Here is a 12,022-nt window from a genome sequence, read left to right as displayed (position 1 = left end):
GTTTCAGTAGATCTGCCTTTAGTGTAAGCATGCTGTGCCTTGGATAATTCGTCCGCCGCAATAGTGTCTCTAATGTAGGTGTCTAGAATCTTCTCTAACGTTTTCAGGAGAAATGAGGTCAGACTAATGGGCCTGTATTCCTTCGAGTAGAGAGGGCTGCTTTTCCCAGCTTTTGGAATAAACACAACTCTCGCTTCTCTCCACAATACAGGAACATAGCTGAACCTCAAGCATCCCTTGAATATCGTTCTTAACCATGGTACCACAAGATGGCTTACCTTTGGGAGTATGACTGGGAAGATTCCATCCAGCGCTTGTGATTTATATGGGTCGAAACTTTGTATAGCCCATTCTATCTTGTTGGTCGTAATTACGTTCGTCGGGATGTCGTGCACAATATCTCTTCCGGAAAATGTGTGCTAGTCAATTACTTTATTTTACAAAAATAAAAACATAGCATTCATAAATTATGTTTCGACTTGACTTTCGGAAAGTTTCAAAACAAAATTAATAATTGTAAAAGTTATCGCTGTCTGTGTGGAGTCCGTTTCTCCAGAAGTCCCTTGCGGTGATCATTACAAGCAGTTGGAGATTCATCTAAAATCAATCGGTCAAGAAGCTTTACAATAACAATATGGCGGCCTCAGGAAATATTTTTCAGATTTTCGAGAAAAAAAGTTTTTTTAAAAAACCGACAAAGAAATTGAAATTTTTGAAAAAAAATCCTTCGATCAGGCACGATTTTTTTTTTTTTGTTTTTTCAAAAGCATTATAAATTTTATTGAAATCTGCGAAGCGGTTTTTAAGTTACAGTGATCGCCACTTCAAAAAACATAGTTTTGAGAAAAACACATTTAAAGTTTTGCTATCTGCTCCGGAGTGCCCGAGCGCCTTTTGTTAATTGTTGAATAACTCGAAAAGTATTTGTCGGATTCATTTCAAATTTTCACATAATATTTCTAAGATATTACACTTTAAGAAAATGCAAAAAAATCCAAGTTTTGGAAAATTCTGACTACCCCTACTACCCTATTTATTCTAGGCTGAAATGCGGTTGCTTGGTTTTTAATTTGCCGATAAAACTGAACCGTATTACACTTTGTATTTAATTCTATCTCCTTTTTTATTTTTAATGCACTCTCTTTTCCTTTTATTTATAATTTTCATAGTTTCTTTTATTTTTGGAACATATGCTGCTCGCGCTTTGCGGGTGCCAAATGCTATAAAATTTCGCCAGCTCTTTACACTGATCATTGAACCATTCTTTGCTGGATTGCTTCGATAAGTAGCCAGGAATCTCTGTACTGGATATGCTCTTTGCTACCATATTTCCGTCTTCTAAAACATGATTTAGAAGGAGCTCAATCTAATCTTAAAAACTACTTTAAATTTCTTTACCTGAATGAAATTTTTTTAATTTATGTTTTTCTCTCTGGAAGTTATTTTTAGAGCCAAACGTTGCCTTAATTTAAATTTTACCAGATGGTGATCGGAGTCGCCACAAGCTCCTCGAAGTGAACGGACGTCCAGTATTGAGGTATTAACATTTTAAGTTCTGAAGATTTAAAAAAAAAAGAGGTTGTCTGTAAAGTCGGTTTACTGACGATAGTTTAACGTGATAACGTCATAAGAAAATACTGATTGAATGGTTGCAGTTTTCAAAAGAAAATTTTAATTTTATTTGTTTGATAGATATTTGGTATGGATATAGAGAATGAGTTAACATTAACATAATATAATATACTATAACATAACATAACATAACATAACATAACATAACATAACATAACATAACATAACATAACATAACATAACATAACATAACATAACATAACATAACATAACATAACATAACATAACATAACATAACATAACATAACATAACATAACATAACACAACATAACATAACATAACATAACATGCTGTTCAAGCGAGGTAACGACGCATGAGCAAGATAACGACGCATTTTTTGGTGCGTGCAGCCGGCTACATAGAATTATAAGACGTTATCACGTCAAAAAATAATAATAACATTAAAACAACAGGTATTATTAACAAACTTGGTTTTATTTTAAATTCTTCAAGCAAATCAAATTAATAATAATCAATAAGAAGGCATATGCAAATACAAATACGTGAATTTATATTATATATGTACATATGCGCATATATGTACATACACATATACGCTCACTTAAAAAGGAGAGAGCAAGATGTCGAACGTTGCCGTTCGTTTGCTTTGTTTACTTTGTCGTTCGTTCCGCGCTTTCGCTTGCAGTTCATTCAAAGTAACGACAATGAGCAAGGTAACGACACATGAGCAAGGTAACGGCAATGAGCAAGGTAACACTAATGAGCAAGGTAACGACACATTTTTTCGTGCGTGCAGCCTGTTAAATCGAATTATAAGACGTTATCACGTCAAAAGTTTAAGTTTTGAAACTTGCAAAAAGCCTACATCATGATCTCCATGTGCATGAAATCGTTTAAACTCACAATGTCCCTACAAGACAGCTTACTATCATATCACTAAGCACTCATATTATCATCATCACTGTCCTCATTAAACTACACATTTTCGTTCTAGCCATGGGGATGTTCTGAAAGTTTCCCCTTGTCGGTCTGATATTCTATCTCTCTTTTACCAATAGCAATTTCTTATAACTGAGAAATATATTTACTATGCTCTAAAGGCAAGGCAACTAATCATTCTTGTTCTTACAATGTAATAACTGCTGACAACTAAACTCCTCATTGTTGTCATCACAAACTTCTCGACACTAATAATCAAACTTCACATTTTTGTTGTCAAAAAGTAATCAGCACTGATGGCCAAAACTACTAATTTCTCTTATCACAAACTCATCAGCACAAATGGCCAAAACTACTCACGTGTTTGACAATATTTCATTGATATTTATTCGCATATATGGTATAGTAATACAAGTGAAGCATTAATGCCGTTATATTCAATCGCATTAGTGATATTCTTACTTATTTATAACAAAAAGTCAAAAACATAGATAGATGTACATATTTAAGTTTACAAAATATGGAATACATTTGTTTTTAATAGTGATAAACATCTAAAATGTACTAAAGAGAAATATTTAAAATTTATAAAATTGCATTGAAACGTTCACAGAGTGCAGTCATCGCTACTAGCCACTCTCGCTTTTGATGTTTCTACTGCATTGATGTTTTCCTACAAATTCATCACTTAATTTCCAGCAGCAAAATATGTATTAATATATATGCTTACATTCTAGTGATTTAGAGAAGATTGTGATAGTAATTAAAATGTTGTGGCATAAACAAGTTACACTTTTCGCATGCATTCTCAACCTTGTAGTTGCAGTTGTATCACATAATTTTCGTTTTTGCATTGAAATTGTGTTGAGAGCAAACGAAAAATGTAACTTTATGTAGGGAATTAAATTTTTGAAATTGTCGAATGGAAACAACGGTATTCTCATTTTAATCTTAACCAGCACAATAACGTTTCTATTCGGTTTATTAGCTAACAGGGTGTATTCTATCCGATGGCAGATGTCAGTAGTTCAGCTATATCTGGATCTGTTGTGCGCACGGTTAGCTGCATTGTGACGCCATCGGATAAAGCTAGCTTAGAACGCACCAATATTTCTGGTCCACCTCTAAATGTACCTGTCGATGGTAAGATTTTTTGAAGCATTATTTCCGTTCATTTAAATTCATAAGTCTATTTTTCTTATGTATATAAATAAAATCGCCCACCCACCTGAGCAAAGTAATGTATGCGTATGTGTGCCCTCAGGTACGTTCTCTGATAGATTGGCAGCGCCCAAGCCAAGGAATTTCAAAATTAAATTTACTGCTTCCTGCAGTGTGCTTACAGCTGACAGCGAATATGTATCTTCAGCTTCAACCCACTCTGTTAAAATAAAGCGCAAATGTTATTGATCTTAATCTCACTACAACTAATTCTAAATTTTTATTCGTTGTTATTGTTGTGGTAGCAGCATAAACATTCCGCATGCATATATGTACGGAGAATGTTGCTGAAGTGACAGTCCTTAGCCTGATGTAAATCCGAGTCGTTCTGGTTACATGAAACCGACTGTCGTTCGAACGAATTTATATTCGTTATTTTACCTTCTGAATCTGCGGCATCCCAAATTGCTTGAAAGTTGCTCTTTTTCGTCTTCTGAATTTGGTCAGCAACTGTTATTTCCAGATCTTCCAACATGTACTCCTCATCGTAGCCATTATCAGAATCCGGTTCGCCTGTATTTGGATCGCAGTCCTTTACTACAAATCGTAAGGTAGCGCCAAATGTTGCTAGAAATATTAAATTATTTATTAGTGATTAATGTTTATATAAGATTTGCTTTTTCAAATACCCGCTGAGCTGGCAATGTCGGGTGGGAATTCAACAATAACAAACGTCGTCTGTAAGTCATTGTAAGGTAATTTTGGACATGGTATAACAGCGCGTGTGATAAATCCTTCGGGTATGGTTAACTCCACACGCACATTTTCCAATATTTGGTCTGGCAAAGTGTTGAGACAGTCAAACTAAAATGAAGTAAATAACAAAAACATTTTAAATGTAAATATAGGTCTGCTCCAAGGATGATAGATACAAGGTTTGCTTTGTTGTTGTTGTTATAGCAGCATAAACATTCCCCGTGCATATACGAGGAATGCTGCTGAAGTGACAGTCCTTGGCCGGATATAAATTCGGGTCGTTCCGGTTACGCAGAACCGACTGTCGTGGGAACGGCACAAGGTTTGCTCATTGGGTATGGTGAAAAAGAGGTTATCTGTAAAGTCGGTTTACTGACGATAGTTTAACGTCACAACGTCATAAGAAAATACTGATGAAATGGTTGCATTTTTCAAAATAAAATTTTAATTTTTTTTGTTTGATAGATATTTGGTATGTATATAGAGAAGGAGGTAAATGGAATCGCAATGGAATAGGTCAAGTTACATTTGACGAAACATTTTTCAAATTCATGAAAGATATGTTCAATTTCGATTGTGCATCAGACGTTAATAAATCAAAAACACTAAGAGGCTCCATCATCGATTTGCCTTTTTCAAGACACATTACACTCGAAACACCACCTTTCATTTCCTACTTTTCCTACATCTCCTATTCTCAACAGAGAAATGGTTCATTACCATGCACACAGCAAGAAGGCATATGCAAATACAAATATGTGAATTTATATACATATGCGCATATATACATACATACATACATATATATGCTCACTCAAGTAGGAGAGAGCCAGATGTCGAACGTTGCCGAATGCGGGGGCCGATTGTGCTCTTTGTCGTTCGTTCCGCGCTTTCGCTTTCAGTTCAAGCAAGGTAATGACGCATGAGCAAGATAACGACGAATGAGCAAGATAACGACGATTGAGCAAGATAACGACACATTTTTTCGTGCGTGTAGCCGGCGAAATCGAATTATAAGACGTTATCACGTCAAAAAAAAAAACTTTTCAGGGGAACTTTGGATTCTACGTCATTCGTTTTGTGTTTCACAAAATTTAGCTTTAACTTAGTGAAACACAAAACAAAGGATGTCGGCATATCTGTCGAATTCGTTCAGAGCCGAATAACGGTCTGCTAGGTAGTACTTCTCTAAAAATCTTTACACCATATGTCTGCTCATGTAAAAATTATCCAAGAAAATATAAAAAAAGTACATGAACGCAAAACCGAAAGAACAGCTGATTAAATTGTTGACGGGGAAAAATCACAAAAAGTAAACATTTTTTCAGTTGAGCTACATACCTCGTATTAAATTAAACAAATAAAATTCCAAATACCGAACTTAACATCACATGATTTATCTTGTCCACAATAATTCGTTCCATTTCATCATCGCTGTCAGATGAAGAACATTCCATTAGCAATTGCATTGTTGTATTTTTCTTGCTTCCGTCCATGCATGTATGATACATTGTCAAATTAGTTAGTAACCAAGAAGCACAAGCATAAAATACAAAAGTCGCCTTCAATGCTTTAGATTTGTATTTCGGAAATTGCAGAAACGGTGACTGGAGATTGTGGTTCGAAAGCACATTCGGTATGACTTAAAATAAAATGTATAAATTTTATCTTAAATATATTTTCTTAGATTCTCCATTTCAATCACCTTTTTTTTTAATTTAGAAATTTGGCCTAATTCGCAAATTCGTGTTTATTTTTACTTTGCGATAAGCTGTTTTTCTCACTTGCAAATTCCTACAAGTAAAAATGTATCCAATAAAACTTGCGACTTCCCCTCAAAATGAAATGTCATTTTGCTCTCTCACTTTCCCCTACTTTGCAAGTTTTTTGGGCGCATGAACACCAAAACACAATTCTTACAAATTATTTGCTTCCTGAACAGACCTTATAACTCATTTCATCATTCATGTTTTTTTTTTTTTACAGCTTACCTGAAATACGACATGATTGGCAAATATGTGTTTAATGCATTGCACTGTGTATTCAGTTTCGCTTTCGGTAAGTTGTATGGGTGGTGTTGTTCGGTGAATGGGTCCCAAAACTTGTATACCGGGCAATTGAGACAAGCGCGCTGCACTTTCTTCCTCACGTGTGATCTTCGGTGCGCGTGGTGCTGAAAATGAAGTGAAATGCTTGTACAAATTGTTTTATGGCCCATTTTTACTCTTACAAAACTTACTATTAGAAATAAGCATTGCTTCATTTGCGACTTCCTCCTTGATGATAACGGTCTTGGGCACAATTTGCAAATCAAACCTAGTGGTCAAGTCACCATTCATATGGTCTATCAATGCCTTCTCCAACAAAACCAATGAGCATGTTTCACGCTCAATAATGAAATATCTATAAAGGTCTGGATCGTTTGTCACTAGAATTTGTAGATAGTAAGTGGCACGATCGCGTACTTCGTCATCGGGGTCCATTTGGCAGCGGCTTAGCAGCACAAGAATGTTGTCTATAAGTGCAGGACAAGATGCACCGAATTGTGCCAGTGCTGTAACAGCAGCTGCGCGCACTATTGGACTTTCCAATATAACGCGATTGTAAATGAAACGAATATATTTAGATGGTGTATTAGCAAATGGACCCTCCTTGCCTAGTAAATGAAGGATTCGAACTGCCAGCGAAACATGCTCGCAGTCTTCGATGAATTCACAAAGATGCGAAAGACCCGACTCTTTGGCCTCCGCATTTTCCTCAATAATCGTAATGATGGTGTCTACGATTGATGTTTTGTACTCCAAGCCGCCCTCTTCACGCAGCATACCGCTAAGGAAATTCATGAGCACAGTGTGCTTGCGTGGATATTTGGAGCAAAGTGCGCAAATAGCCTGTACGACAACAACTTTGAATTCGTCCGAAATTTCGGCAACAAATGAAGAAATCTGCTTCATTAAACGCTCAACCGACGATTCCGCGCCAGTTTTTAACAAAGTTGTAATAGCCAATGTAGCGACAGAGCGATTTGAGTCGGTTATAAGCCCTTCAAGATCCAAGTTGCATGTGGTGACAGCAGCAGGATGAGTCATTGCAACTTTATTGAGTGTGCGCACGGCCGCAAAACGCAAAGTAGCTTTCGGTGAGCTACAGAAGAGTTGCAAAATGGAAAATGCGGGTGATAGAACGCGTGCGTTGGTGTTTTTGAGGTTGACAATTGCATGCGCTGCCTCATAGATAACCATTTCGCTCTTGTGGCGCAAGCACGTTTCAATGAAAGTGAACATTGGCGAATTCGACATATCTTCGGCAGAGATGTCCTCTTCCTCAATAAGTTTGCAGGCAATACGAATCTGTAAGCATTCTAGATATTAGTTACGTTTATTGAAAATATTTATACTTGTGCGCATACCAGCATGCAAACTGCATAGGGACTCTTCATAGAATTACGTGTCAACTTGTTCACCAGCTTAGACACGGCTAAACGGTCCGACTTCCGAATGTGATAAAGCAGACCCAGTGCATGATATTGCACCATTATGTTGTCGCTGTTGAGCGCCTCTTGTGCTTCGTTGGCCCAACGTTTCACTACATCTCCGGCGGTGCTGGCCAAGCGCAATGAGCTTACAAGTGCAGCACATGAAACTGCTGGGTTTTTGTCGACGATGCATTGCTTCATATAACGCTCAACTGCCTGCAACATCGTGTTGTCGGTAATGCTGCAAAGTGCGCGTATTGCAGCCGGGCGATACAAGTCCTCCTTGCCGGTCATATCCTTCGTCAATGAGCTGGTTACAATTATTACATCTTCCGCGATGGAGCTGAGTTCTTTGATACCCAGATACACCATGCGGCGCAATACCACATCCTTGGATTGGAACAATTTTGTCATGGCAAAGAAGCAATCAGTGGCTTCGCGTGCTACCAGTTGTTCACCCTGGTTGATCAAGTAGAGGATTTTGGTAAGAATTTGAATGCATTTGCGTGGATTCACCGGCGTATCATTAAAAGTACGGGTCTCCTGTAAAACTGACGTTTTCTCCAAATTTTGATAGATGTTGGTGGTACCTTCAAAAATTTATATATATCATTACTTCTTAATTCTTATTGTTGACCGCATGATTGTGTAGAACAAAAATTAAATTTAATTAGAAATCGTTCTATGAATATTAATTATCTTATACGTTTGTTTATATTTGTTCATAGCCACGTTCAGATTATTTGCAGAGGAAACTTGAATTCGTCAATCGATATGTAATTCTATGGCTCAAAGTTAGGGAATGTTTTTTTATCCTAAGTTCCCATATGAGCTCACCTTCATCTTCGTCATCTTTATCACGGCGGAAGGAACCCATATTAATTCTTTTTTTATAAATATTTATATTTCAGCTTTAAATAGATAAAGAACTAATTTGCAATTTTAGAGGAATTGCTGTAGAAAAATTTACACGTCACATCCACCAGAGATTGGCAACCGTGATGAGAATTTGTGGAAACGTCAAAATATAAGAAAGCAGGGTTGTATCCAAGGCGAATCGAATACAAATATTTTGACCTTTTGAAAACCATTACTTGATTTTTGGCGATTTTGACAGCGGCTACCGTCATGCTACATAATAATACAAAACAAATAAACAAAAAGAAGAGAATTACTTGATTGTAAATATTCAGTGAATGGCTTATTAATATTATGATTTGCAGATTCAAATAAAAAACTAATGAAAATGAGGTGCCGCTGATAAATTGTGAAAGCAGGAATTATAAAAATATTTCCAAATGAAGTTTTTTCGTTTTATGTGGTCATAGCAGGAATGTGTGTACGTGCGGCTTTTTATACAAAATGTATGAAGAAACTCCTAAAATTCCATCAGCTAAGCATTTAATTCTTCTCAATTCACTTGGAGCCGTGCAGCAACATCACGACATTGTATCAACGTATGAAAAGTAGGTAGATATGTTTGGGAAATGCCATATTGCTCAATTTTCCATTTTTAGCTTCTTTGAATTTCGCTTACTTACAAGTTGCAAATTTTGCGCTTTTGAATATTTTGGTTATTGAAAGAAAATTTAGTTACTAGCAAATTTTCTTTGGAAACGAACGGGAGCAGAAACACACAATTTTATAAAATTTAAATGCAACCATGTATTTTGTTGACGTTTTAGCCGGGCGAACTCACATTTATTCGCCTTGCCTGGCGTTTTACCTGCATACTAAATTCGCTTCGTCTACAAAGGTGTTTTTACTATTCTCGTGAAAAAATTATCTTATCAAGTGGTCGGCATTAAAATAACCAGCGACTTTATACCAAAAGCGTTGTTAAATTATTAAGATACATTTCGATGCGTTCTCTATCTAGAACGCGGTCACACAGCCGCCACCGTTCACCTGACAGAAATAGATATAAGTCGCCGGATCGAGATCGGGGTGCAATGCGTCAAAGGGAGCGAGACCAACGCAAACGGAGGTCAACCCGTTCAAGAACCCAATCGTCGGCTAGTTCAAGGTCTCGTTCAAGATCAACATCACGTAGACGCCATGTAGAAAAGAGTCGGAATAGAAATGAGCGTCGAGAAACTCGTCGTTCGAAAAATAGAAGCGTTTCTCGTTCTCCGTCTAATCAAAACAAGAATGGCGTAGAACGCTGGCCGAACGATAAATATCATGAGAACAACTATGGTGGCCGGCAAAATAATCCCTTTCGGGGAGGTGCAAATGGAAGTAACTATCAGCAAAAAAAATCGTCCAACTATTTGGACGCGCGAAGGGCACAACGTGAGTTAATTGGCATAGAAGGTGCTGAAGAAGTATGGGGCAAAAGTCCGGCACATCCGGAAACTTTTTCAGATGTTGAGCAGGATGATCCAGATGTGAAAATTTTGGATGGCACTTATAGAAAGCCAAAAAAGAAGAAAAGTAAAGGGAAGAAGAAAAAATCCAAAAAAACAAAGAAGCGTAAAAGTAGTAGTAAGAAAAAGTCAAAAAGTAAACATAGGAAAAAGAAAAAAGTGGCTAGTTCTAGTGATACTTCAGACTCAAGTTCTTCCTCAAGCGATGATAGTTCAGATAGCGCCACCTCCGATAGTGATAGCTCTACGGCGTCCGATAGTAAGGATGTTGAAGAAACTTGGTTCGAAAAGACTGCTGAAGGAGTTAAGTCAATAAAAAAGAAAACAAAAACAAAGAAAACCAAAAAACAAAAGAAAAATAAAAAATATTCCCGTGCCGAAGCTAAAAGGAGTAGTGCAGACAAGCCTGGAACTTCACAAGGAGTTGGCGTAGATGGTGAAGAGTTTGGACCAACACTAAGGCAAACCAGCGGGTTAAGTCAGAAAGATTTTGGACGTGCTCTATTACCTGGTGAAGGCGCAGCCATGGCAGCATATATAGCCGAAGGGAAAAGAATTCCACGTAGAGGTGAAATTGGTTTGACTTCAGAGGAGATAGCAAACTTTGAGTCCGTTGGCTATGTGATGAGCGGTAGTAGGTGAGTACAATTAAAAAAATTTCTTATAATAAATTTTCTAATGATATTTATTTTCTTCTTACATAGACATCGTCGCATGGAGGCAGTACGTATTCGTAAGGAAAATCAAATATATTCGGCGGACGAAAAGCGTGCTTTGGCTATGTTTAGCAAAGAAGAGCGACAGAAACGTGAAAACAAAATTTTGTCACAATTCAAAGATATGATCAATTCTAAGCTACATGCGAAAGAAAAAAAATAAGAGAATATCAGTGTTTTACGTACATGCATTAAACATTAAGGAAACATTATGAGCTCCCGTTAACGCAGTAGTTGGGTCTACGCTATCGGAATATCCCGGATTTATATATGGCTAAAGACTTACTTCAGCGGTATTTTCTATCCGGCTTAAGTAGTAATAGGACTTAATGTTAAATCTGATAGCATTTATAGATATCAAATTTAGAAAAGAACACCTTATTCATAAAAATTATATATTATATATAGGTATATAATTGGCGCGTACGCCCTTTTTGGGTGTGCGTCTTGATGTTGCTCCACAAATGGAGCGGCCGAGACCGATTCATAAAAATTATATATATATATAATTGGCGCGTACGCCCTTTTTGGGTGTACGTCTTGATGTTGCTCCACAAATGGGGGGGCCGACACCGATTGATAAAAATTAGTATTGTTTAAGTTTACTTTACAAAATTATATATACCTGTAAATTTTCGATTTCAATTTTAAGTGCTTTCTGCAATACATCCCGATTTCGAGTTATTACTTCCATTTGAAGAGTGTTATATAATTGTAAAATATATTTGTAGAAGCACCAACTCGTGAAATAAAAATACTTTAACGTATTTGTTGATTACTATAACTGCGGAAGTGTTTCTTATTTGGACCTAAAAGTATGCTTCAAATTAAATGTTACTGCATTGTTTGTAAATATGTAAGTACGCCGCTAAAAAAGTTCGTTAAGAATAATTGTGCGCAATCAGAACCACTCACACATTTGCATCATTAGTAATTTTCCGGCCCCCAGTTATACATATTTGCTAAATATTTGAATGATTTCCATTTATTCTTGCTTTTTACCTAGTTTCGT

At 36.7% G+C, this 12,022-nt stretch overlaps 2 protein-coding genes across 3 annotated transcripts in view; one reads left to right on the top strand and one right to left on the bottom strand.

Annotated features, from left to right (window-relative positions):
* Positions 1–2,894: 2,894 nt before the first annotated feature.
* The window catches only part of LOC129236135 (coatomer subunit gamma), a 48,083-nt gene continuing 38,955 nt past the window's right edge, over positions 2,895–12,022 (bottom strand). Inside the window, exons 1-8 of one of the 2 annotated variants that reach the window (XM_054870355.1) lie at positions 8,763–8,936; positions 7,860–8,515; positions 6,690–7,800; positions 6,442–6,623; positions 4,384–4,558; positions 4,136–4,321; positions 3,762–3,914; positions 2,895–3,667 (exon numbers count right to left, since the gene is read on the bottom strand). In XM_054870355.1, coding sequence (XP_054726330.1) covers positions 3,537–3,667; positions 3,762–3,914; positions 4,136–4,321; positions 4,384–4,558; positions 6,442–6,623; positions 6,690–7,800; positions 7,860–8,515; positions 8,763–8,802 — 2,634 coding nt within the window. In that variant the 5' untranslated portion in view covers positions 8,803–8,936 and the 3' untranslated portion in view covers positions 2,895–3,536. Of the gene's footprint in view, positions 3,668–3,761; positions 3,915–4,135; positions 4,322–4,383; positions 4,559–6,441; positions 6,624–6,689; positions 7,801–7,859; positions 8,516–8,762; positions 8,937–12,022 lie in introns of those variants that run through there. The other variant, XM_054870354.1, reaches the window with a different exon arrangement.
* LOC129236137 (NKAP family protein CG6066) lies at positions 9,628–11,191 on the top strand. The gene is made up of 2 exons (XM_054870357.1): positions 9,628–10,932; positions 10,999–11,191. Exons 1-2 carry the CDS (start codon positions 9,788–9,790, stop codon positions 11,171–11,173), a joined length of 1,320 nt encoding a protein of 439 aa, XP_054726332.1. The 5' UTR covers positions 9,628–9,787; the 3' UTR covers positions 11,174–11,191.

Source organism: Anastrepha obliqua, chromosome 1, assembly GCF_027943255.1.
Source record: "Anastrepha obliqua isolate idAnaObli1 chromosome 1, idAnaObli1_1.0, whole genome shotgun sequence".
Taxonomy (NCBI): Eukaryota; Metazoa; Arthropoda; class Insecta; order Diptera; family Tephritidae; genus Anastrepha; species Anastrepha obliqua.
Note: the sequence above shows the minus strand (reverse complement) of the source record. Positions and strands in the feature narration are given on the sequence as shown.

Coding starts and splice junctions, on each gene's coding strand:
- LOC129236137 (XM_054870357.1), top strand. CDS start 9,788: ATGCGTTCTCTATCTAGAACGCGGTCACACAGCCGCCACCGTTCACCT. Junction 10,933..10,998: donor TATGTGATGAGCGGTAGTAG/GTGAGTACAATT, acceptor CTTCTTACATAG/ACATCGTCGCATGGAGGCAG.